Here is a 27,087-nt window from a genome sequence, read left to right on the forward strand (position 1 = left end):
GTCAGGTCTTCCATTCTCTCTCTCCGTTACCATTTCTGACAATAAATTCAGTGGGACATTGCAGTGCAATTGTTGTGACCAATGCGGCTAACACATACAAACTGAAAAGTCCTAAAGAACGGATCAATACAGATCCCCAGAGAGAACAAATAGCATGAGGTCAGGAGCAACAGGTACTCACACACATACTCACAAAGTGGTGTTTCGCTCCTTACATGTACCTTGAGCGCTGTAAATAACTCCACTTAACAAAGTACTATCATTGTTTTAATTACGCTCATCCCTCAAATTTGTACTTTCCCACATCACAAGGAGTGCATTTTCTGTATTAGTTTCAACTGTCTCTTACATTAATAATCCTATTCAACATCATAACGTGAGATGCAAACTTCTTACTGTCTTACTGTTACTGGTTTCTGGACCAGGACTCGTTCTGCCCTCACAGATGCTGAATGACCCATTCAGCTGCTCCTGATTGGCCGATGGGATACTTCTGCATGGGGACGGTTCTGTGCGGGCGATAAGGGGGGGGCTTCAATGATTGTTAAAGGTCAGCAAGTCCTGCGTAGCGTAGCAACCAATACATCACAACCAAACAATGGTCAAATCTGCATTCGAGATTAATCATTGATGACTCTGTAAGGAAGCATCCAGGCAACAGTTACACTGCTGGTCACACAACATCACTGTGAGGAGCTTCACAAGTGACACGACAGGCTCAATTTATTTATTTAATCATTCATGTGACAAACTCCACCAAAACCAACAACTAAAAACCTAAAAGTCTTTCCTTTTTTCCTTCCTCAGCTGGAAGTGTCCTCCTTTAGAGTATTTTGAACTCATATCTGACTTTTTAAAGTTTTTTATTCTGCATTAGGAGATGGCTTTGAGGAAGAGCAGAGTAAACGGCTGCTTGAGAAGTACACAACTCATTCATCAGGCATTATTAAACACATGGCCAGACACATATGAAATTATTAAAACATGAAATTAACAAATAGGAAATGTTGTAAAGGAACAAAAAGCTGGAGTCTCACTTTACACTTGTAGCCAAGGTCATACGCTTCCCCCAAACACTGTACTACACACAGGACGCTGATAGTAGAAACAGCACTAACACAGGCAGAGCCCACACACAACATGACCCATAGCTCATAACAGACAAGTGCACCAAAAACTACATCTTCACTGGTATAATTATTGGTATATTATTATTTTTTTAAGCAGTCATGTCTATGAGAGCATTCAGTGCTCATATATCAGTCAGTTCATCAGTTCAAATACAAAAATATCATTCCAGTCCCTAAATATTAATATTAATGAAATAAATAAGTAGCAGTTTATTATTATGCCCAGTTGTTATACAGATTGTTTCTTCTTCTTATACATTTTTCCTCTGCCTCCTTTTTTTCCATCCCTAGAGTTATATATCAAAATAGTTGTTTTGATCGGGATCGGTGTGCTAATACTTGCTACAAAAATGAATTTTTCGTAACATAAGTCCTTTTAAAGTCATAGTTGCTCAGTCCTCTTTCACCTAGAGATTTTGATGTAAACTTTGAACTGTAGACACAACCTTGTGTATTGATGTGTTAATGCCACGTTTGATAGGTCCATATAGTTTCTCGATACCATCACTGTTCAATGACCATGATCTATTTGGGAGAGATTATCAGTTATAATGGTGTGTTATTGAACAAATCAGAGTCAAGTGACGATTTCATCACTTATAGTGAAGACAGCAGTCTGAAATTGCTTTGAAACGTTTTTCTCTTTTCACACTCATTCCGATCACCAATCTATACACTAGACACGATTTTTTTCCACAGTTGTAACCCCAAACTTGTTGTTCTCGCAAAATGTTGGCTCGCAAAGCAGTGAACGTACAGAATTTAAACTGCAAGTCTCTGTTCGCAGTCCACTCCCGTCAGTCTCCATTGACCTGTAATGCAAAGATTTCCTTAAAAACTCCATATATTTCAAAACTTCAAAAATATTTTACTACAGAAAACAAGAAACATATCAACGTCTTCGGAAGTGTATACGCCCCGTCCCTGTGTGATATTCTAATAGGAGCTACCGTTTTGTCACAGTGAGCCCAAATGTGCGACCAGCACAGAGGGAGATAATCCACCTCTTCTCTGTGTCCCGGCCCAGTGCGCTTCTGTTGTCATTGACAACCATGATGGGTTGCCACAGCAACCCTGACCCACAGGCCTGGGCCACAGCTGAGACCAATTCATTAATCAGGGACTCCTCTTGTTGTCTCTGCTGTTAATGCAGCTGATCCCTGTGTCCCACACATTTATGTCACAACAACACACACCAGCACACACTACACAGGTAACGTTGCGTTATTACAGTTACACACACACAGAGTTGTAGAACGCACACACACAAGCACACACATGCACACTTAAGCGTGCATTACTTTGTCACACACAGGCTAATTGTGCTAACCATAAGCTAAATGTGGGTTAACTGTGCTAAATGTAGGCTAACTGTAATAAGTGTGGGTTAACTGTGCTAAATGTAGGCTAACTGTGCTAAATGTGGGCTATGTGTGCTAAGTGTAGGCTATGTGTGCTAAGTGTAGGCTAACTGTGTTAAATGTGGATTGAGTGTGCCAACTGTGCTTAATGTAGGCTAAACTTTCCCAGAGGAAATTTTCTAGTTATCTTTGTAAACTAGTTGATCTAGAGCAGTAAATAAACGCCAGTGAGTGTAGAGGAAGTATGGGTGAGTCACTGATAAAGTGGCTCCACTATCAGACAGTACTGCACAGACTCCAAACTCACAGCACTGTGCTGCACTTATACCCTGGTTACTAGCATCAGTTTGTCCAATGGGAGGAAGTGGAGACGTTTGTTATCTTTGTACAGTCTACGATCGTGAAGCACCACATGTAGACTGTAGTCGACATTTCTGTTGAGAAATAAGAAATCAGAACATTCTGGTCTTCAGTTTAATCCAACATCTGCAGATGGACTCACAGCACAGACAAAGCATCAAGCATTGATAGTGACAAAAGAGCGACGGGTTCATGAGATAGATTTACTTCATACCCCCTATCAGTAGATAGTGCCTCCATCAGGACCCTTCAGAGAGATAACATGGCCAAACCTGTGACAGAGACCCATAGATCAAAGCCATAAAACAAACAATGAAGATATTATAAATGTCATTAGCAACAACTCAACTTATAGTCATGCAGTGTTTCAACAAGTTACAGATACACACAGTTAAAACATTATATATACAGAGCAGGATATTGATGGTGTAAGATACTGTACGATACATCATTTCTCATTACAGGATGTAAATAAAGACACACATGGTTGTATGTATCACCCAAAACCTCCATGTTTGTTTATTGTTTCTGAAATGATGAACATCGTAGGATTATACATGTGATCACCTTCACCTGAGCTACACATCAGTACTACTCAGCTTCCCTGTACATTAGAGGCTTTGTGTTTCCATGGTGACAGGTTTGGTGAGATTGAAAGCATCATAATTCTTTATGAACTCTTCTGAGCCTTCGTCAACTCCAAGAATGTCAACATGGCTGCCAGAGCTCTGGAGAACCTGCAGGTGAGTGATCGCTCACCGTCATCAGCCGTCAGTATTGTCTTGTGTCTCCATAGATATTATGTACATGTAACGGGCGTGCATTGTCTTTAAACCAGGTTGGATGCGCCTCCATTAACCCATATAAGTTCTGCGTTGTGTTCTATGTTGTGAGGAATGAAGAAAGGACTCTGACCACAATCAGCTGCTGGTTGCTCTTTAATGAAGGCAGGATAGAAGATTTATCTGTACAAATCAACAGAAAAACACACACGGCTCTGTGACATGCAGTCCCCACACAGCACACAAGTCTCAAGCCCCTTGGGCAGAGAAACATACAGGAAACCATGTAGACTTTCATGTGGAATATGTCTACTTCAACTTGCAAAAAGTCAGTTTACAAAGTTCATATTCAATTGACTCATTAACTGCATGTTCGCAGCCTAAAACTCAACATTTATACATGCACGAAATAAAGTTTGCATTGTCCAAAAACCGAAATAAATGTTCAAAAATGACGAGCAAAATAATACAACACTTCCTCTCAGCTGGTCTGGGGCGAACTGAGAGACGCGCCGTAATGACGACACAAGGCTGCGACTTCTTAAAGAGACAGTACAGGTATTAACACTGGTCTGAATACAACATCCAGGCATACATATAGGCAATAAAACACACCTAAAACATATAAAAACAACATTCATCAGGATTTGGTGACATGTCAAACGTAAAAGTAAAGCTGTGGACGGTGGATCCTTCAGGAATCATTTGGGAACTTTGAGCCATGTGTCAATCAACTGTATCAGTCACTCCCATTGGTCGTCAAAGATGAGATTAGTTCAACTTGGTAACACCCACTTCTCTTCCTCAGAGTTTTCTTTCTCCTGTCGTCATCAAACCTCTGAGAATTTCATGGCCTCTGGTCAACATTTTGCTGAAAGTCTCTTGTTTTGAAGACAAACTTTGAACCTAGAAGAACTAATTTCAACAGCAACCACTTTCTGATTTCTTATAAGATGCAGCATTATAGGAGAAATGACTGGAACATAGAAAATAACACCTTTTACTCTGAATATATTTTTAGACTGACTGTTAGAATCTATCTACCAGGAACTGCTGATGTTGCACAGCTTGAGTGTATTAGGAAAACTTTAGAAAAAGAAAGGTTTAAACAAATATGTCTCAGAGAGTAACACTCAAGTCTATAATGATCAAGTCTATAAGTCACATTTTAGGAGGTTTATTGATGAAAACCAAAAATAAGAGTAATTTCTTCATTTCAGCTTGAGGATTTACAACCATTCATTTGCTGATGCATATTAATAATATAAGAGGAAAGAAGACATATTGAACCGAACGATCTCTGACAGAAGAAGGTGTCTCTACACAGGAAATATATTCTACCACTAACTGACGTACTGTTGTATTTAAGTATGTGATCTGTCTGCTGTTTGACAGACGTGAGGACCAGCGATGGGTTTAACTGCAGCGACGAGGGGATTCTTTGTCTTCCATCTCTCTGTGTCAGGTACTGAGCAGGAATATTATACTTTTTACTCAACTACATTTATCTAACACGTGTAGATTGATTCTTTTTTCTTACAAAACGTATAAGCTCACAGATTAGTTTTCATGTAAAAATGACACATTTCTAGTGACTAGCTTCTTATTCTTGACTTTGATTGTTGTAGAAATGTGTTAATTGTTAAACATTAACCCTCTATTTGTCCCAGAGTGGAGAAATAGTCAGTGATGCAAGCAGCAGTTTAAAGACGGCAGCTAAGAGAAGTAATAAAAACATTAAAGTGTCCAGTGTGTGTTTGTCATAGACGGTCCTCAGGAGTGCTCCGTGCACTCTGAAGGAATCTAAGTCTCCTTAGCAGGTAGAGTCTGCTCTGACCACCTCTTGTTTAGGTGAACTCCCAGGTACTTAGAAAGATCCACTATCTCAGTGTCATTTGTTTGTGTGTTTGTGAAAATGTGTCTTCCTGTCTTTGCTGAACTTACTAACCACCAACTCCTCACCCTGCTAACAACCACAACAATGCCCCAAACCCTTAAAGGGACAGTGTCCACCATCACAGAGAGACGTAACGTTGTAGAAAAGCATTGATAGTTTTATAGTTCAGTGGTTCTTTCTCATTCTGTAATGAGTCTGTTTTACTATCTGTGATCTCTGTGTTCCTGTTAAGAGTTTTCTCACCATAGTTGTTGCACATGTCTCAGTGGTTCACCTTTGTCATTAGTTTCTATTCACACCACTCCACCCAAGCAGAGACTGTCGTGTTCTTGTATCACATCCTTCTAGTTAAGTACATGTCCCATTTGATGGTGATTTTTCTAAGATGCATTACCAGTAAAGTGTTTATTTTTCTGACTTTAATCAATGAATCTAAATCTAGTCTCTGATGTTCTCTGTGTTACAGTGGTACTTGGTCAGACTGGTTATGGAGTGACTTACTCTTCTACTCAGATCTGTGCTGTAAAAGGATCAACAGTGGAAATAAAAAGCTCCTTCACATACCCATATAAAGTTGGGAACCGTTCTACAACTGTGAAGAAAACATTTTGGTTCACAGGGTCTAAACCTGATGATCTGTCGACAGACTCAAAGTTTTCTGGTCGTGTGACTCACAGTTGCAATAAGAACAAGTGCACTCTGAGAATCTCAGACTTGAGAGAGAGCGATTCAGCTGAGTACAAGTTCAGCTTCACAACAAACCAAGAAGGTGGACGTTTTACTGGTTCACCTGGAGTCACTCTGACTGTCTCAGGTAAGAATTTCTCCTCCACATATGTAAAATGTGAAACATGTCATTACTGTTACTGAACGATTGATGAATGTGTTTATTTAATGGGTGACAACAGTTAAAATGATATTTCTCTGTTTACTTCAGTTCTCCATGTAGAGGCCAAGAAAACATCTCCAATATTGCATCCTGACAGGGTAGAGGTGAAGTGTCAGAGCAGGTGTCATCTATCTGCTCGTTCCTACGTCTGGTACAAGAATGGAGTGAACATGAACACAGTCACCGATTCAATTCAACAATCCTTTGAATATGGAGACAGTGTTTCCTGTGCTGTTAAAGGATCTGAGAAGTTTCCCTCTCCTCCACAATGTGAGTTTACTTCAGTCTTCCACTAACTCAGTGTCATCTCTCAATCAACCATCAGTGTCTATGTTTCAGAAAACCACACTTCCTCTTCCTCTTCTCTTCTTTGATCTCTGCGGGACATTTATGGTCCAACACCACCACCACCTCCTCTGTCGTGTTGCAGAATAAATCCTCTTGTAGTTGTGTCCTTTAAAACATTTTCTTCTTCTTCTTCTTTCAGGTGTCCTTCGTCAAACCTGTAACAAAGTGACTTACACTGACAGAAGCATCTGTGCCATCAAAGGTTCATCAGTGGACATTTCCTGCACATACAGTCATTATTATTATGATAATGATGATGATGTTGTGTCAAAGTTCTGGTTCAGTCCTGATCGTAGTCGTCAGTGGATGAATCCCTCACAGCCTGAGGACCTGAGTAAAGACTCCCAGTATTCAGGTCGTGTTCAGGTCCTTGAACCAGAGACAAGAAGATCCACTCTGAGAATCACTAACCTGACAGAGAGTGATTCATCTGAGTATCACTTCAAATTCAAGACACCACGGTTTGAATGGAGAAGTGTTTTACCTGGAACAACTCTGACTGTCACAGGTACTGATGAACTCTAACTGTGTAGGTGGATGTATCTGTGCATTGAGTATTTAAACAGATGTGACATTACTGTTGTGTTGTCATGTGCAGCTCTGCAGGTGCAGGTGACCAGAATAATATCAGTCCATCAGTCTCAAACTAAGGCAGAGCTCAAGTGTCTCAGCAGCTGCGGTCCAGCTGGTCGTCTTTACGTCTGGTTCAAGAACCAACAGAGAATCAGGACACAGCAAACTTCTACTTTGACAGACAACTTTTCTGCTGGAGACACCGTCTCCTGTGCTTTCAGTGGACATGAGGATTACCGCTCTCCTTCAGTCTGTGAGATTACTTCACTCTGGCTGTCATACCTCTACTAGACACTGTATCATACTGGACAGTTATTTTGGGTGTTTTACTTCAGACACTGATCTTGCAAAATATTTCTGTAAAGGAAGTAACCTTGCACAAACTGCACAATGTAACTGTCAAGATTAATATCGTGTTTGCTTTAAAGTGTTTCAGTTTCCCTTTAACTGATGTTCCTCAGCTTCAGAAACTTCAGAAGCATTATAACAACATAATAATCTCCATCAATTTCCAGATCCTTCAAAGCTTTCACCTATATCAGTGAGTCCCTCTGGTGAGATAGTGGAGGGTAGTTCAGTGACTCTGACCTGTAGCAGTGATGCTAACCCAGCAGCTAACTTCACCTGGTACAAAGGTAACCAACCACTTCCTCTGGGACCAGGAGGTATTTATCGTTTCACCTCCATCAGCTCTGAGGACAGAGGGATCTACTACTGCAAGTCTGAGGATCAACAGTCTGTGTCTGTATTCATAGACGTCCAGTGTAAGTAAACATCAACAGATCTGTTGTCAGCTTGATTTAAAAGTTGAAGATGATACAGTTGGATTTCAGACTGTGATGTTTCAGTACAGCTAAAAATGACTGAGCAGCTTCTCTCTATATTCTCCTCCAGATCCTCCAAAGCTTCCCTCTGTATCAGTGAGTCCATCTGGTGAGATAGTGGAGGGTAGTTCAGTGACTCTGACCTGTAGCAGTGATGCTAACCCAGCAGCTAACTACACCTGGTACAAGGAGAACCAAACACTGAGTCAAGGATCAGATGGTGTGCATGCTTTCATTTCTATCAGCTCTAACAACAGAGGAAACTACTACTGCAAGTCTGAGAATCAATACGGATATTCAAAGTCTTCATCTCTGTTCATAGATGTCCAGTGTGAGTATTAATTAATTAATCACCAGTGTGAGTATTAATTAATTAATCACTTTGTTGGAAACATTCCCAAATATCGTAAATCTTAGCCTGCTAACTTTCTAAACTATGGCTCCGTTCAGACTGATCTCCAGTGACCAGCTTAAAGTACACGTGTGAACTCACCACAACACTGAGGACACATCAGAGTAATTTGACCTGAGTCCACATTTAGTGTCACTACTCAGCAGTGGAGCTGTTCCATGAGCAGAATGTTGCCTCATTCAGGAAATAACACACGACTGCTATTATAGATGATGATAGCCTTAAGTGGTGTTTGTTCATTAGTAATTAGAGCTGTTACCAAATTATTTAATATGAGTGTGATTATGTCTTTCAAAAAAACAACTTTATGTTGATGTATAAGCAGACATGTGGAGTTAAGTTGTGTATTTCCTCAATAATCACAAATGTCTAATTCTAACACTTACTAGATTTTATTCAACTTTATTAGGTTTTTGCAGGTCAGCTACAGATTAATAAATAAATTATATAAATAGTGGACGGCACAGTGACTCGGTGGTTAGCGCTCATGCCTCCCAGCGAGAAAGTCCAGATTCGAGTCCGGCTCAGACCTTTCTGGATGGAGTTTACATGTTCTCCCTGTGTCTGTGTGGATTTTCTCCAGGTACTCGGGCTTCCTCCCACCTCCAAATGCTTGTTAGGCTAATTGGTGATTCTAAATTGACTCTCGGTGTGTGTGTGAGTGTGAATGGTTGTCTGTCTCTGTGTTAGCCCTACGATAGGCTGGTGACCTGTCCGGGGTGTACCCTTATATTACCCTTGTATATTTGACCCAAATAGTCTAATGACAGGAAATAATAAACACTTCATTGATTATTATTATGAGATCAGATCCCGAGTGTTGGCTGGGGACACATGTGGATACAAGTACTTTAAGCTGGACACTAGTGTTTGGATTACCCAGGACAGATGTTAATGAAAGGTCTGAATCTGTCTGAGATGGTTTTGTGCAACATATCCTGTTTATAGTTGTGTTGTTTCTGCTCCTTGAAGAACTGATCTCATTTTACCTAAAAACAGACTTGTTTTAATTCTCCTCCAGATCCTCCAAAGCTTCCCTCTGTGTCAGTGAGTCCATCTGGTGAGATAGTGGAGGGTAGTTCAGTGACTCTGACCTGTAGCAGTGATGCAAACCCAGCAGCTAACTACACCTGGTACAAGGAGAATGAAGACTCACCAAAAGCTTCAGGACAGATCTTCACCATCACTGACTTCAGACCTGAACACAGAGGGAGTTATTACTGTGAAGCCCAGAACAGAAGAGGACGTCATAACTCCACCTTACACCTGGTTGGTTTAGTAGGTAAATAAATGTTAAAATATCAGTTTACTGCATCAGAGATTATCAACAAGTCACTACAGAAAAAAACACTAGTGATTCTAAAACAATAACATCTCCTGTCAGGATTTTTTTTTAGACTGTTCTGTTTTCCTTCGATCGATCTAAACAACCAACTCTATTACTGAGACACAAAGACCTCATGTCAGTGTTTGTCCATTTGTAGGAAAATTACCAGTAATACTGAATGTCATCAGATTAACTTTGGTGGTGCTGGTGCTGATTCCTCTGCTTCTTTTGATTATGTGTATGAGGTAAGTCTGTTTCTTTTTTTTATTTTACAATTCAGTCATTTACTTTTAAATTTGTATTTATTCGTCTTATTTCTTGGATTCCATCCAGGAAGAATAAACTCTTCAGCTGTGGGATTGAACCAAATGAACCTGTGGAGGCTATAGAGGTGAGAGAGATCAGAGCATGTGAACAGAACTGATAATTAACCACATACTGAACTGTAGATGTGAACTGTACCACAGAACAAATCCAGGAAGTAATTTCATCAGTGTAAAAATCTTTGAATATTTAATGTCCTGATAATAAAATAAATAAATACAGCACATGTTTAAAATAAAGTCAAGTCCTTGTAAAAAAATAAATAAAGGACATGGTTAAAACAAGTGAAGAGTGAGAGTACTGAGAAATATCTCTGTCAAATATCTTCTTTTTACAGATGCAACAAAACCTCAGACACGACTCTTCTATTTCAAAGTAGAAGTTATTCTAAGATGTGCACATAGGTGTGGTGGTTAACACTGATGCCTCCAAGTGAGAAGGTCTGAGTCCAGGTTTCAGTCCAGGTTCGGCTCTTTCTGTGTGGAGTTCACTGTTCTCCCTGTGTCTGCGTGGGTTTTTTCCAGATTTTTTCCAGCTTCCTCCCACTGTCCAAAGACATGTTCGTTAGGCTAATTGGTGATTCTACTTTGACTGTAGGTGTGAGTGTGAATGTTTGTTTGTCTCTCTGTGTTAGTCCTGAGATAGACCTCTGCTACCCTGAGGATGAGATACTAGATACTAGATACTAGACAATGAGATGATGAGTTATTCCAACTCTGACATGTCGCAATTTACATGACATGATGATGTGTTCTGGTAGCATTTGTTGTGCAGTTTGATTTTCTTTATATTTCTGTTTCATCTTGAAATAGTTTTTCTCTTTATATTTCAGTTAGTTTTACACTGTTTCTCTCTTAGTTTTCTAGTGTAACTCTAGTTCGTTCAGCGCAACCCACAAATACTCACCTGGGAATTTGGAGGCCTGTCATCACAGCAAACTCAAACCAGTTGTCTAGCCATCACAATTTGTCCCTCATTAATCTCGCCGAAATCCTCATATTTGCCCATTTGATGGTCAGGGTTTTTTACTTCACCTATAAGGGGTCATGATGTTATGCCTGGTCTGTGTATATTATATATTTAGGTTCTGAGTAATTCAGATCGAGAGAAAGATGAATTCTTTAAAATAAACATGTTGAACAGAAAGCTCAAACTGTAGTGTTGACATCGTTGCAGTTCCCTCTCACTGCAGCAGAGGGCGACAATATGTAAGAAGTTGTGGATTTCAGCTGTAAATAAACAGTTTTACGATAATAAAGATTTTAAACATTCCTTAATGAACATAATGTTTTGTTCTGATTGTGTGTTTCTTCACAATTTCTCATCATAATGATAGAACTTTCCACTCTATGAATTAAGTAATGATAACCATGTCCCATATCATTCTGTTACCATCTCTTACCTATCCATAAAGGTGTGTCCTAGTTAGCAGCGGGTCATTGATCCACCATACAGCGACCTGTTTGAACTTTTATGTAGGGATGGATGATCGAGGTTTTGTTTGAAGCTTCAAAAAATGGTTAATTACCCACAGTGATACCGTGGTCGAGTAGGACATCTAGTGGTCAATAACATGAAGTGTAATCGAGAGGGTTGGATTCACACTTATCACTTATCGGTTTACGAATCGTTTGGGATTTGATTCGCCATGCACGTTACTGTTCAGCTACACTACATGGTTGTATGGCTTCAAGCTGACAAGAATGAAGACTCACCAAAAGCTTCAGGACAGATTTTCACCATCACTGACATCAGACCTGAACATAGAGGGAGTTATTACTGTGAAGCCCAGAACCGAAGAGGACGTCATAACTCCACCTTACACCTGGTTGGTGTCACAGGTAAATAAAGATTCAAATATCAGTTCAATGCATCAGAGATTATCAACAAGTCACTACAGAGAAAACCTCCAGTGATTCTAAAACAACAACATCTACTGTCAGGATGTTTTTAGACGGTTCATTTTTTCTTTGCTTGATATGAACAATCAACTCTGTTAGTGACACAAAGACCTCATATCAGTGTTTGTTCATTTGTAGGAAATTTACCAGTAAAACTGAATGTCATCAGGTTAACTTTGATGGTGCTGGTTCCTCTGCTTCTTTTGATTCTGTGTATGAGGTGAGTGTGTTTGTTATTTAACTTTACCATTCATTTATTTTGAAATTTGTATTCATCCGTCATCTTATTTCTTGGATTCCATCCAGGAAGAAGAAACTCTTCATCTGTGGGACTGAACCCAATGAACCTGTGGAGGCTATAGATGTGAAAGAGATCAGAGCATGTGACCAGAACTGATTATTAACCATATGCTGAACTGTAGATGTGAACCACAGAACAAATCCAGGAAGTCATTTTATCAGTGTAAAAATATTTCTATTAATTTTAACACAAAAAGTAAATGTCCGGTCAGTCTGATTACAAAATAATAATAATAATAATAATAATAATAATAATAATAATAATAATAATAATCATCATCATCATCATCATCATCATCTCATCTAAGTGATGACAACTTTAAAAAAACGCACCAGGAAAATACTAAATACCTGCAAGCTTTAAATAAATCTGTTGGTTGGGTGATTAAAGGTTGGCCTCTAGAAACCCATCAACTTCAGGTCTCTTTACAACCCAGTGGATCTCTGTGCTGACTGCTGCACATAGACATAAATACAAAACCTTGCAAATGTATTTTCAGTGTGAAAATCCATCTCTTTAAAGTGAAGTGACTGGCATTGTGCGACGCTGATGGAATCAGTCATCTCCCCAGTCTAAGCACCTAGCCTCACTCACTCTCACACAGGATCAATTTAATCAATAACTTTAATCTCTTCTGGAACAGACCAAATCACTTTAAAAGTGACTGAGTCCACATCTCTGTGTTAACATCCACTGCCCAACATACTGTTTAAACGTGTGCATAACTAGCCATGTTTACACTACACACCCCTTCCTGCTTCTTCTTAGTCTGCTACAGAACCACCCCTGAGAACAGCACCCCCTACTGCCCACCCATGGTATCACCCCCCACTTCACTGTTACCCTCCAATACTTCTCCTTCATCTGCAGCCTCCCACATCCAGACCATTGTATCATTTAGACTCTCTCACCAAAAGATGTTCTGCAAAAAACTCCTCAGCAAACATAAATGATCTTTCCCACATCACAACCTCTGACCCCCCTTTCATCCAAGACATCTCAGTACTCCCACAATTCTCCAAAATATTAGGAAAAGCTTCTCATTGACCGACTGGATAAATTCTTGGACAAACAGATCAAACAGATCAACATCTCTGGCATTAACAGAGTCCTACTACCCCATTGGACCTAAAGCAATTGGAATATGAATAGATTTTAAAACATTTTCTCACATGAAATTAGGGCGGTGTGGTATCAGGGGAAAGGTATTAGACTGGATGAGGAGTTTGTGAAGATGGGTGATTACTGTTCAACATGGTGGCGTCTCCCAAGGGTCAGTCTTGGGACCCAACTTATTCATACTTTATATCAAAGATATCAAAGTGTCAAATAAATAAATTAGCAAAAGAAAGGGAAATGAAATGAATGTCTTATTAACTGTTTCGTTTAATAGGAAAACTGTATGTATGGTTTTGTCAAGTTCCAATGTTTCCCATGTTTTTATGTACCCTGAATGCATCAGGTCAGATCGGCCAATTAGAGAACTGTAAACACAGTTTAGCCCCGCCCACCGCTATGTTTGCGTGTGAGTCAGGCAGTTTTGGAAAGTGAGCGAAGTGAACGAAAGAAAGAACAACGAGATAAATTCAATGAAACGTAGTCTACTGAAGGCAGACAAACAGTCAGCGAGTGTTTGCTAAAAAAAAAAAGCAACCGAAAGTGAGTTAATGATATGATAGATGTGGTAACGGCTGTTGTTTTTACCCGTTACTGCCATTAGCCGTTAACGCTATTGGCTGTTGACTACCATTAACTCGCCGTCTAACGTTCGTGACCGTTACTACTGTTAGCCCTCAACTACCGTTAGCTCGTCTGCCAACGCTTAGCTGTTGCTCCTAACTCTGGTCGGTGTGTCTGTGTGTGCACAACTCCACTCTCATCTATTACTGCTTTCAGCAGCAAGGTAAAGGCACGATCCATGAACGATGTGTTTATTAGTTTATTTATTTATTTATTTTTTTGAGTAGAACCCGTTGTGGCACCGGGTGCCAGAGCCGTTTTGTGCCTGTGCCCCGCCGAACAAAGAGATCGGTGAGCATGATTATTGGTCTTAATGAATTATTTTGTTTTATTTTACAATTGAACTGGTTCATGATTGTATTATAGAGTGTAGACGTTAAAACAGTTACAAGAAGCAGTTTAACCAAGTAACTGTCATGGTAACTGTTGCCATGGTGACTGTGAATGACAAACTGTACCAAGTAACTGATGATATTTCTCTGACCCTGTCTGTTGACAGGTCATTTTTTTATTTTTTTATTTTTTTATTGTTTTGTGCTGTTTTTTTTTGTTCTTTTGGATTTTGTTTTGCCTGTTCCAATGGAGGGAAGTGAAGTGAAGGGAAGTGAAGTGAAGCGATGGCGAGCCACCCACTTGATCTGGAGTGAAGTGAACCCTAGATATTCTGTGGTCACTGGACAGGTCCAGCTACACTCTCTGGTGTGGTAGGCCCAACACCTGGGACACCCTCACACACAGCCCTGTCACATGATTCCCTACCCTCAATTCCCCAAACTTACATTTTCTCAATCCCTGGAACACCGAACCTGCACCCACCTTTTGACTTTTTCTTGGACATTGAACTTGTCCTGAGATTGGAAAGATTTGGCTGTTGTGTAGGATAATCCTCCTCAAAATGAATGGTGTGTGATGTATTTTAATTGATATTTTGTTTGTTTCTTTTTTTTCTTTGGTTTATCGAAACTGTTACATTGAAACTGAAATTTGAAATTTAAACATAGAATTCAGGTTAATAGGGTGCACCCAAATTAGAATATTTAGCTTAATTAGATAACCAAATGATATTATTGTATATATCTATTTAACTGTTTTGGTTTGTCAGAGAATTTTGTTTGTCTTGTTGTAACGTATTTATTTATTTATCTATTTATCTGTTTATTCTGTTCTAATCAATTCTGGCATTACTTCTATATTTAAACTTTGCCTCCCGAGTCTCATTCTCACATTCCTGTGAATGCTCCAGTAGTCGAACCTATCTCATCTCCTAATCCATAAATCTTGGTATTACAAAATCCCTCATAAGTGTTACACTTGCACCCCCTGGTGGTATGGAGCTGTATAGCTACGGAGGCACACTATGTCCAAAAAAGCCAACCAGCGAATGTACTTTCTTTGGAAGCTCAAGCACATAAACATTGACTCCAAGTTCATGGAAATGTTTTATTCTTGTTTTATTAAATATGTCCTGACATTTGCTTTTATCTGCTGGTTTGGGTAAATCAACCTCAAAAACTGGATAAATTCCTCCACTACAGGGCCAGGCATTGGGTCATCGTGGCTGAGGAGGGACACGATCACTGAGTCATCAGCAAACTTTACAATGCGGCGTTTCTCCTGAAAGCTCTGGCATGCATCAGTATATAAGACAAATAGGAGAGGCAAGAGAACGCATCCCTGAGGAGCGCCGGTGGAGGAGAAGAGAACATCAGACAGAACGCCATTGGCCCTGACCCGTTGTGATCTGACAGTTAAAAAATCCAACAGCCAGTAGTAGGGTTCCGCATTTGCAAATTTGTTTTACACATTTGTGGATCAAAATACACATTTGCAAATAGTTTTGCTACAATAATGGCCCCATATGTGGCTGAGAGAAGGTGGTCAAATAGTTTATTGAACAGAGATGTGCCAATTGAGGACGCATTAATATTGACATTGTGGGAAAATGGAGGAGATGAAGGAATATGAAACGACAGAGCACACTCAGATTTAATTTTTAATGTTCTGCCGCATACTTGACACAAGTGTCAAGATTAGTCCAATGCTGAATTACTCTGAGACGCAGCATCACAAGATACTCCCTCAGTATCACATTGTATAAAGCAGCTGTAATTGGACGACCTTAGAGCACAAATGGGTATTCAGACATTTCATGGAGGCCAGTACAGCCAGTCAATGCACATGTTTACAGAGGTCATCTCCTGTGACCGCAACGACCACATGTGAGCTGATCTGACGCCAACACAGTTGAACTGTGTCCTTGTTGATCTCACTGTCCGGTTCTCTTATCACATTCACTTTGTCCCCCTCCGTTTGTGTTAGTGTCTGTCAGGTTCTATGGAAACTGGTCTTAGTGTTACTTGTTTCTGGACCAGTACTCATCTGCCCTCACAGATGCTGGCATGCACATTCATCTGGCTCCTGATTGGCCAATAGGATACTTCCGTAAGGGCTGTGCACTGATGGAGCATCTGTGTGTTAATCACAGCAGTACAGTGAGGCAGAGAAGGCCCTGGAGCAGGTGTTGAAGTTGGATGAGCTCTGTAAGGAAGCATCCAGGAAACTGTTGACCTGCCGGGTCACACAACTCACGGTGAGGAGCTTCACAAGTGACTCGACGGCTCAAATTGATTTATTTATCAGTTTCATGTGTACACCTACACACAAAACCAACCACTAAAAACCTAAAAGTCTTTCCTCTCCCTTCTCAGCTGGGAAGTGTCCTCCTTTAGAGTATTTTGAAGTCATATCTGACTTTTTAAAGTTTTTTTTATTCTGCTTTAGGAGGTGGCTTTGAGGAAGAGCAGAGTAAACGGCTGCTTGAGAAGTTCACCACGGTTCAGGCTGTCATCACCTCATCTGAGGACTAAAGAGCTAAATGCAGTATCACTTCTGTCCACAGTGTGGCGCTGTTCAACTGCAGAAACATGCTTAGAATAAGACCACTACGCAACTCATTCATCAGGCATTATTAAACACATGGCCAGACACATATGAAATTATTAAAACATAAAATTAACAAATAGGAAATGTTGTAAAGGAACAAAAAGCTGGAGTCCCACTTTACACTTGTAGCCATGTCATACAGCTTTCCCCCAAACACTGTCCTACACACAGGACGCTGATAGTAGAACAGCACTACACAGGCAGAGCCCACACACAACATGACCCATAGTCATAACAGACAAGTGCAGCAAAAACTACATCTTCACTGGTAGTAATTATTGGGATATTGTTATTTTTTAGCAGTCAGTCTAGGATAGCATTCAGGGCTCATATATCAGTCAGTTTATCCGGTTCAGATACAAAAATACATTCCAGTCTCTAAATATTTAATATTAATAAATAAATAAGTGCAGTTTATAATTATTCCATTTTTCCGTCCCTTAGAGTTATATATCAAAATGTTGGTTTGATCGGGATCGGTGTGCTAATACTTGCTACAAAATATGAATTTTTCGTAACATAAGTCTTTTAAAGGTCTATTGCTCAGGCATGCTTTCACCTAGAGACTTCATGTAAACTTTGAACTGTAGACACAAGCCTTGTGTGTTGATGTGTAAATCCATGTTTTGATAGGTCTTATAGTTTTTGATCCATCACTGTTCAATGACCATGATCTTTTTGGGAGAGATTTTCAGTTTATAATGGGTGTGTATTGCACAGAATCCAGAGCCAGAGTGGACGACTCATCACTTAGAGTGAAGACAGCTGTCTGAAATTGCTTGCAACCTTTCTCTTTCCACACTCGTCCCGATCACAATCTATACTCTAGACACAATTTTTTTCCACAGTTGTAGACAAACTTGTTGTGTCTCTCACAATGTGCTCGGCAAAGCAGTGAGACGTACAGAATTTAAACTGCGAGTCTCTGTTCGCGGTCACGTCCCTGTCTGTCAAATATTTCAAAACTCCAAAATATTTACTCCAGAAAGACAAGAAACATATCAAAGTCTTCAGGAAGGTCTTATGACGCCCACGGTCTGTGTGATTTTCTAATAGGAGCTACCGTTTTGTCACAGTGAGCCCAAATGTGCGACCAGCACAGAGGGAGATAATCCACCTCTTCTCTGTGTCCTGGCCCAGTGCGCTTCTGTCGTCATTGACAACCATGTTGGGTTGCCACAGCAACCCTGACCCACAGGCCTGGGCCACAGCTGAGACCAATTCATTAATCAGGGACTCCTCTTGTTGTCTCTGCTGTTAATACAGCTGATCCCTGTGTCCCACACATTTATGTTAAAACTACACACACCAACACACACTACACAGGTAACTTTGTGTTATTACAGTTACACACACACAGAGTTGTAGAACACACACACACAAGCACACACATGCACGCTTAAGCGCGCAATACTTTGTCACACACAGGCTAATTGTGCTAACCATAAGCTAAATGTGGGTTAACTGTGCTAACTGCAGGCTAACTGTGCTAAATGTAGGCTATGTGTGCTAAGTGTAGGCTAACTGTGCTAAATGTGGATTGAGTGTGCTAACTGTGCTTAATGTAGGCTAAACTTTCCCAGAGGAAATTTTCTAGTTATCTTTGTAAACTAGTTGATCTAGAGCAGTAGAAATCAGAACATTCTGGTCTTCAGTTTAATCCAACATCTGCAGATGGACTCACAGCACAGACAAAGCATCAAGCATTGATAGTGATAAAAGAGCGACAGGTTCATGAAATAGATTTACTTCATACCCCCTATCAGTAGATAGTGCCTCCATCAGGACCCTTCAGAGAGATAACATGGCCTAACCTGTGACAGAGACCCATAGATCAAAGCCATAAAACAAACAATGAAGATATTATTAATGTCATTAGCAACAACTCAACTTATAGCCATGCAGTGTTTCAACAAGTTACAAGTACACACAGTTAAAACATTATATATACGCAGCACAATATTGATGGTGTAAGATACTGTACGATACATCATTTCTCATTACAGGATGTAAATAAAGACACACATGGTTGTATGTATCACCCATAACCTCCATGTTTGTTTGTTGTTTCTGAAATGATGAACATCGTAGGATTATACATGTGATCACCTTCACCTGAGCTACACATCAGTACTACTCAGCTTCCCTGTACATTAGAGGCTTTGTGTTTCCATGGTGACAGGTTTGGTGAGATTGAAAGCATCATAATTCTTCATGAACTCTTCTGAGTCTTTGTCAACAACAAGAATGTCAACATGGCTGCCAGAGCTCTGGAGAACCTGCAGGTGAGTGATCGCTCACTGTCATCAGCCGTCAGTATTGTCTTGTGTCTCCATAGATATTATGTACATGTAACGGGCGTGCATTGTCTTTAAACCAGGTTGGATGCGCCTCCATTAACACATATAAGTTCTGCGTTGTGTTCTATGTTGTGAGGAATGAAGAAAGGACTCTGACCACAATCAGCTGCTGGTTGCTCTTTAATGAAGGCAGGATAGAAGATTTATCTGTACAAATCAACAGAAGAACACACACGGCTCTGTGACATGCAGTCTCCACACAGCACACAAGTCTCAAGCCCCTGTGGGCAGAGAAACATACAGGAAACCATGTAGACTTTCATGTGGAATATGTCTACTTCAACTTGCAAAAAGTCAGTTTACAAAGTTCATATTCAATTGACTCATTAACTGCATGTTCGCAGCCTAAAACTCAACATTTATACATGCACGAAATAAAGTTTGCATTGTCCAAAAACCGAAATAAATGTTCAAAAATGACGAGCAAAATAATGCAACACCTCCTCTCAGCTGGTCTGGGGCGAACTGAGAGACGCACCGTAATGACGACACAAGGCTGCGACTTCTTAAAGAGACAGTACAGGTATTAACACTGGTCTGAATACAACATCCAGGCATACATATAGGCAATAAAACACACCTAAAACATATAAAAACAACATTCATCAGGATTTGGTGACATGTCAAACGTAAAAGTAAAGATATCATTTCAACCTGGTTACATAAAGTTGGATCAGGTGTTGTGTGTCCTCCTGTTCAGGGTGTGGAGCTGGGAAGCAGCAGGCTGGTAACGAGGTACCCAGATGGTTGGATCCAGTGGACCCTGCCCTCGACACAAAGGACCAACAACAACCTCGACTCCAACTCTGGAGAGACTCAGTCTGGTTCAGCTGCCTCAGAGTATCTTCATTAATATGTGTCAGATAGCACGTGGATTAATGTTGTTGATCAAAATTATATATCTATGAAAAAAAACAACAGCTTTTTAGAATGAATTATGATCACTGGTGATCCATCCAAGGTACCTACACAGAAGTGTTCATACACTTAGTTTTGTGTTTACTGTGTTGCAGACGTTTGATAGTCCTTCAAGCTGTGGACGGTGGATCCTTCAGGAATCATTTGGGAACTTTGAGCCATGTGTCAATCAACTGTATCAGTCACTCCCATTGGTCGTCAAAATTAAGATTAGTTCAACTTGGTAACACCCACTTCTCTTCCTCAAAGTTTTCTTTCTCCTGTCGTCATCAAACCTCTGAGAATTTCATGGCCTCTGGTCAACATTTTGATGAAAGTCTCTTGTTTTGAAGACAAACTTTGTAGGTAGAAGAACTAATTTCAACAGCAACCACTTTCTGATTTCTTATAAGATGCAGCATTATAGGAGAAATGACTGGAACATAGAAAATAACACCTTTTTCTCTGAATATACTTTTAGACTGACTGTTAGAATCTATCTACCAGGAACTACTGATGTTGCACAGCTTGAGTGTATCAGGAAAACTTTAGAAAAAGAAAGGTTTAAACAAATATGTCTCAGAGAGTAACACTCAAGTCTATAATGATCAAGTCTATAAGTCATATTTTAGGAGGTTTATTGATGAAAAACAAAAATAAGAGTAATTTCTTCATTTCAGCTTGAGGATTTACAACCATTCATTTGCTGATGCATATTAATAATATAAGAGGAAGGAAGACATATTGAACAGAACGATCTCTGACAGAAGAAGGTGTCTCTACACAGGAAATATATTCTACCACTAACTGACGTACTGTTGTATTTAAGTATGTGATCTGTCTGCTGTTTGACAGACGTGAGGAGCAGCGATGGGTTTAACTGCAGCGACGAGGGGATTCTTTGTCTTCCTTCTCTCTGTGTCAGGTACTGAGCAGGAATATTATACTTATTACTCAACTACATTTATCTAACAGCTGTAGATTGATTCTTTTTTCTTACAAAGCGTTTAAGCTCACAGATTAGTTTTCATGTAAAAATGACACATTTCTAGTGACTAGCTTCTTTATCTTGACTTTGATTATTTAGAAATGTGTTGATTCTTAAACATTAACCATCTATTTGTCCCAGAGTGGAGAAATAGTCAGTGATGCAGCAGCAGTTTAAAGACAGCAGCTAAAGAGAAGTAATAAAAACATTAAAGTGTCCAGTGTGTGTTTGTCATAGACGGTCCTCAGGAGTGCTCCGTGCACTCTGAAGGAATCTAAGTCTCCTTAGCAGGTAGAGTCTGCTCTGACCACCTCTTGTTTAGGTGAACTCCCAGGTACTTAGAAAGATCCACTATCTCAGTGTCATTTGTTTGTGTGTTTGTGAAAATGTGTCTTCCTGTCTTTGCTGAACTTACTAACCACCAACTCCTCACCCTGCTAACAACCACAACAATGCCCCAAACCCTTAAAGGGACAGTGTCCACCATCACAGAGAGACGTAACATTGTAGAAAAGCATTGATAGTTTTATAGTTCAGTGGTTCTTTCTCATTCTGTAATGAGTCTGTTTTACTATCTGTGATCTCTGTGTTCCTGTTAAGAGTTTTCTCACCATAGTTGTTGCACATGTCTCAGTGGTTCACCTTTGTCATTAGTTTCCATTCACACCACTCCACCCAAGCAGAGCAAACTGTTGTGTTCATGTATCACATCCTTCTAGTTAAGTACATTTCCCATTTGATGGTGATTTTTCTAAGATGCATTACCAGTAAAGTGTTTATTTTTCTGACTTTAATCAATGAATCTAAATCTAGTCTCTGATGTTCTCTATGTTCCAGTGGTACTTGGTCAGACTGGTTATAGAGTGACTTACTCTTCTACTCAGATCTGTGCTGTAAAAGGATCAACAGTGGAAATAAAAAGCTCCTTCACATACCCATATAAAGTTGGGCGCCGTTCTACAACTGTGGAGAAAACATTTTGGTTCACAAGGTCTAAACCTGATGATCTGTCGACAGACTCAAAGTATTCTGGTCGTGTGACTCACAGTTGCAATAAGAACAAGTGCACTCTGAGAATATCAGACTTGAGAGAGAGCGATTCAGCTGAGTACAAGTTCAGCTTCACAACAAACCAAGAACGTGGACGTTTTACTGGTTCACCTGGAGTCACTCTGACTGTCTCAGGTAAGAATTTCTCCTCCACATATGTCAAATGTGTAACATGTCATTACTGTTACTGAACGACTGATGAATGTGTTTATTTAATGGGTGACAACAGTTAAAATGATATTTCTCTGTTCACTTCAGTTCTCCATGTAGAGGCCAAGAAAACATATCCAATATTGCATCCTGACAGGGTAGAGGTGAAGTGTCAGAGCAGGTGTCATCTATCTGCTCGTTCCTACGTCTGGTACAAGAATGGAGTGAACATGAACACAGTCACCAATTCAATTCAACAATCCTTTGAATATGGAGACAGTGTTTCCTGTGCTGTTAAAGGATTTGAGAAGTTTCCCTCTCCTCCACAATGTGAGTTTACTTCAGTCTTCCACTAACTCAGTGTCATCTCTCAACCAACCATCAGTGTCTATGTTTCAGAAAACCACACTTCCTCTTCCTCTTCTCTTCTTTGATCTCTGCAGGACATTTATGGTCCAACACCACCACCACCTCCTCTGTCGTGTTGCAGAATAAATCCTCTTGTAGTTGTGTTCTTTAAAACATTTTCTTCTTCTTCTTTCAGGTGTCCTTCGTCAAACCTGTAACAAAGTGACTTACACTGACAGAAGCATCTGTGCCATCAAAGGTTCATCAGTGAACATTTCCTCCACATACAGTCATTATTATTATGATAATGATGATGATGTTGTGTCAAAGTTCTGGTTCAGTCCTGATCGTAGTCGTCAGTGGATGAATCCCTCACAGCCTGAGGACCTGAGTAAAGACTCCAAGTATTCAGGTCGTGTTCAGGTCCTTGAACCAGAGACAAGAAGATCCACTCTGAGAATCACTAACCTGACAGAGAGTGATTCATCTGAGTATCACTTCAAATTCAAGACACCATGGTTTGAATGGAGAAGTGTTTTACCTGGAACAACTCTGACTGTCACAGGTACTGATGAACTCTAACTGTGTAGGTGGATGTATCTGTGTATTGAGTATTTAAACAGATGTGACATTACTGTTGTGTTGTCATGTGCAGCTCTGCAGGTGCAGGTGACCAGAATAATATCAGTCCATCAGTCTCAAACTGAGGCAGAGCTCAAGTGTCTCAGCAGCTGCAGTCCAGCTGGTCGTCTTTACGTCTGGTTCAAGAACCAACAGAGAATCAGGACACAGCAAACTTCTACTTTGACAGACAACTTTTCTCCTGGAGACACCGTCTCCTGTGCTTTCAGTGGACATGAGGAGTACCGCTCTCCTTCAGTCTGTGAGTTTACTTGACTCTGGCTGTCATACCTCTACTAGACACTGTATCATACTGGACAGTTATTTTGGGTGTTTTACTTCAGACACTGATCTTGATATATTTCTGTAAAGGAAGTAACTTGCACAAACTGCACAATGTAACTGTCAAGATTAATATCATGTTTGCTTTAAAGTGTTTCAGTTTCCCTTTAACTGACGTTCCTCAGCTTCAGAAACTTCAGAAGCATCACGTTGCAACAACATAATAATCTCCAACTATCTCCAGATCCTCCAAAGCTTCCCTCTGTATCAGTGAGTCCATCTGGTGAGATAATGGAGGGTAGTTCAGTGACTCTGACCTGTAGCAGTGATGCTAACCCAGCAGCTAACTACACCTGGTACAAAGGTAACCAACCACTTCCTCTGGGTCCAGGATGTATTTATCATTTCACCTCCATCAGCTCTGAGGACAGAGGCATCTACTACTGCAAGTCTGAGGATCAACAGTCTGTGTCTGTATTCATAGACGTCCAGTGTAAGTAAACATCAAAAGATCTGTTGTCAGCTGGACTTAGAAGTTGAAGATGATACAGTTGGATTTCAGACTGTGATGTTTCAATACAGCTAAAAATGACTGAGCAGCTTCTCTCTATATTCTCCTCCAGATCCTCCAAAGCTTCCCTTTGTATCAGTGAGTCCATCTGGTGAGATAGTGGAGGGTAGTTCAGTGACTCTGACCTGTAGCAGTGATGCTAACCCAGCAGCTAACTACATCTGGTACAAGGAAAACCAAACACTGAGTCAAGGATCAGATGGTGTGCATGCTTTCATTTCTATCAGCTCTAACAATAGAGGAAACTACTACTGCAAGTCTGAGAATCAATATGGATATTCAAAGTCTTCATCTCTGTTCATAGATGTCCAGTGTGAGTATTAATTAATTAATCACTTTGTTGGAAACATTCCCAAATATCGTAAATCTTAGCCTGCTAACTTTCTAAACTATGGCTCCATTCAGACTGATCTCCAGTGACCAGCTTAAAGTACACATGTGAACTCACCACAACACTGAGGACACATCAGAGTAATTTGACCTGAGTCCACATTTAGTGTCACTACTCAGCAGTGGAGCTGTTCCAAGAGCAGAATATTGCCTCATTCAGGAAATAACACACGACTGCTATTATAGATGATGATAGCCTCAAGTGGTGTTTGTTCATTAGTAATTAGAGCTGTTACCAAATTATTTAATATGAGTGTGATTATGTCTAAGCATAAGCAGTACAGCATAAGCGTATAAGCAGACATGTGGAGTTAAGTTGTGTATTTCCTCAATAATCACAAATGTCTAATTCTAACACTTACTAGATTTTATTCGACTTTATTAGGTTTTTGCAGGTCAGCTACAGATTAATAAATAAATGATATCATCAGTGGACGGCACAGTGACTCGGTGGTTAGCGTTCATGCCTCCCAGCGAGAAAGTCCAGATTCGAGTCCGGCTCAGACCTTTCTGGATGGAGTTTGCATGTTCTCCCTGTGTCTGTGTGGATTTTCTCCAGCTATTCTGGTTTCCTCCCACCTCCAAATGCTCGTTTGGCTAATTGGTGATTCTAAATTGACTCTCGGTGTGTGTGTGAGTGTGAATGGTTGTCTGTCTCTGTGTTAGCCCTACGATAGGCTGGTGACCTGTCCGGGGTGTACCCTTATATTACCCTTGTATATTTGACCCAAATAATCTAATGACAGGAAATAATAAACACTTCATTGATTATTATTATGAGATCAGATCCCGAGTGTTGGCTGGGGACACATGTGGATACAAGTACTTTAAGCTGGACACTAGTGTTTGGATTACCCAGGACAGATGTTAATGAAAGGTCTGAATCTGTCTGAGATGGTTTTGTGCAACATATCCTGTTTATAGTTGTGTTGATTCTGCTCCTTGAAGAAATGATCTAATTTTACCTAAAATCAGACTTGTTTTAATTCTCCTCCAGATGCTCCAAAGCTTCCCTCTGTATCAGTGAGTCCATCTGGTGAGATAGTGGAGGGTAGTTCAGTGACTCTGACCTGTAGCAGTGATGCTAACCCAGCAGCTAACTACACCTGGTACAAGAACCAAACACTTGTCAGTAATGGACCACAGCTTGTCCTCAGCTCTGTCCAGCCCTCTGACTCTGGAGAGTATCAATGTACAGCTGAGAACACGATGGGCAAGATGTCGTCCAGATACATTACAATTGATGTAAAATGTGAGTGAATATACAATTCCAGTCTATTGCACTTTGTCTCCCAAGACAATGTTTTCTCTTTATTTTAGTTCTAACTTATGTTTCCTGGTCTCTTCCAGATCCTCCAAAGCTTCCCTCTGTGTCAGTGAGTCCATCTGGTGAGATAGTGGAGGGTAGTTCAGTGACTCTGACCTGTAGCAGTGATGCTAACCCAGCAGCTAACTACACCTGGTACAAGGAGAATGAAGACTCACCAAAAGCTTCAGGACAGATCTTCACCATCACTGACTTCACACCTGAACACAGAGGGAGTTATTACTGTGAAGCCCAGAACAGAAGAGGACGTCATAACTCCACCTTACACCTGGTTGGTTTAGTAGGTAAATAAATGTTAAAATATCAGTTTACTGCATCAGAGATTATCAACAAGTCACTACAGAAAAAAACACAAGTGGTTCTAAAACAATAACATCTCCTGTCAGGATTTTTTTTAGACTGTTCTGTTTTCCTTCGATTGATCTAAACAACCAACTCTATTACTGAGACACAAAGACCTCATATCAGTGTTTGTCCATTTGTAGGAAAATTACCAGTAAAACTGAATGTCATCAGATTAACTTTGGTGGTGCTGGTGCTGATTCCTCTGCTTCTTTTGATTATGTGTATGAGGTAAGTCTGTTTCTTTTTTTTATTTTACAATTCAGTCATTTACTTTTAAATTTGTATTTATTCGTCTTATTTCTTGGATTCCATCCAGGAAGAAGAAACTCTTCAGTTGTGGGACTGAACCCAATGAACCTGTGGAGGCTATAGAGGTGAGAGAGATTAGAGCATGTGAACAGAACTGATAATTAACCACATACTGAACTGTAGATGTGAACTGTACCACAGAACAAATCCAGGAAGTAATTTCATCAGTGTAAAAATCTTTGAATATTTAATGTCCTGATAATAAAATAAATAAATACAGCACATGTTTAAAATAAAGTCAAGTCCTTGTAAAAAATAAATAAAGGACATGGTTAAAACAAGTGAAGAGTGAGAGTACTGAGAAATATCTCTGTCAAATATCTTCTTTTTACAGATG

The 27,087-nt window shown here is 40.0% G+C and overlaps 1 protein-coding gene and 2 long non-coding RNA genes across 3 annotated transcripts in view; all 3 read left to right on the forward strand.

Annotated features, from left to right (window-relative positions):
• The first annotated feature begins 5,048 nt into the window (after window positions 1-5,048).
• Window positions 5,049-24,835, forward strand: LOC125001772 (B-cell receptor CD22-like). Its single transcript, XM_047577261.1, has 10 exons — window positions 5,049-5,098; window positions 5,997-6,344; window positions 6,468-6,689; window positions 6,907-7,275; window positions 7,366-7,593; window positions 7,856-8,104; window positions 8,235-8,495; window positions 24,053-24,301; window positions 24,432-24,692; window positions 24,785-24,835. The coding sequence occupies exons 3-10, from the start codon at window positions 6,590-6,592 to the stop codon at window positions 24,787-24,789; spliced, it is 1,722 nt and encodes a 573-aa protein (XP_047433217.1). The 5' UTR covers window positions 5,049-5,098; window positions 5,997-6,344; window positions 6,468-6,589; the 3' UTR covers window positions 24,790-24,835.
• Window positions 9,696-11,502, forward strand: LOC125002813. The gene is made up of 3 exons (XR_007111834.1): window positions 9,696-9,858; window positions 10,061-10,294; window positions 10,565-11,502. It is a non-coding gene; the product is annotated as an uncharacterized LOC125002813 (long non-coding RNA).
• Window positions 24,836-26,580: 1,745 nt separating the features above from the next.
• LOC125002780 overlaps window positions 26,581-27,087 on the forward strand; it is a 1,442-nt gene continuing 935 nt past the window's right edge. The window contains exons 1-3 of the long non-coding RNA XR_007111828.1: window positions 26,581-26,669; window positions 26,758-26,815; window positions 27,085-27,087. The exon at window positions 27,085-27,087 is cut by the window's right edge and continues 935 nt beyond it. This is a non-coding gene — a long non-coding RNA (uncharacterized LOC125002780). The remainder of the gene's footprint in view (window positions 26,670-26,757; window positions 26,816-27,084) is intronic.

Source organism: Mugil cephalus, chromosome 2, assembly GCF_022458985.1.
Source record: "Mugil cephalus isolate CIBA_MC_2020 chromosome 2, CIBA_Mcephalus_1.1, whole genome shotgun sequence".
Taxonomy (NCBI): Eukaryota; Metazoa; Chordata; class Actinopteri; order Mugiliformes; family Mugilidae; genus Mugil; species Mugil cephalus.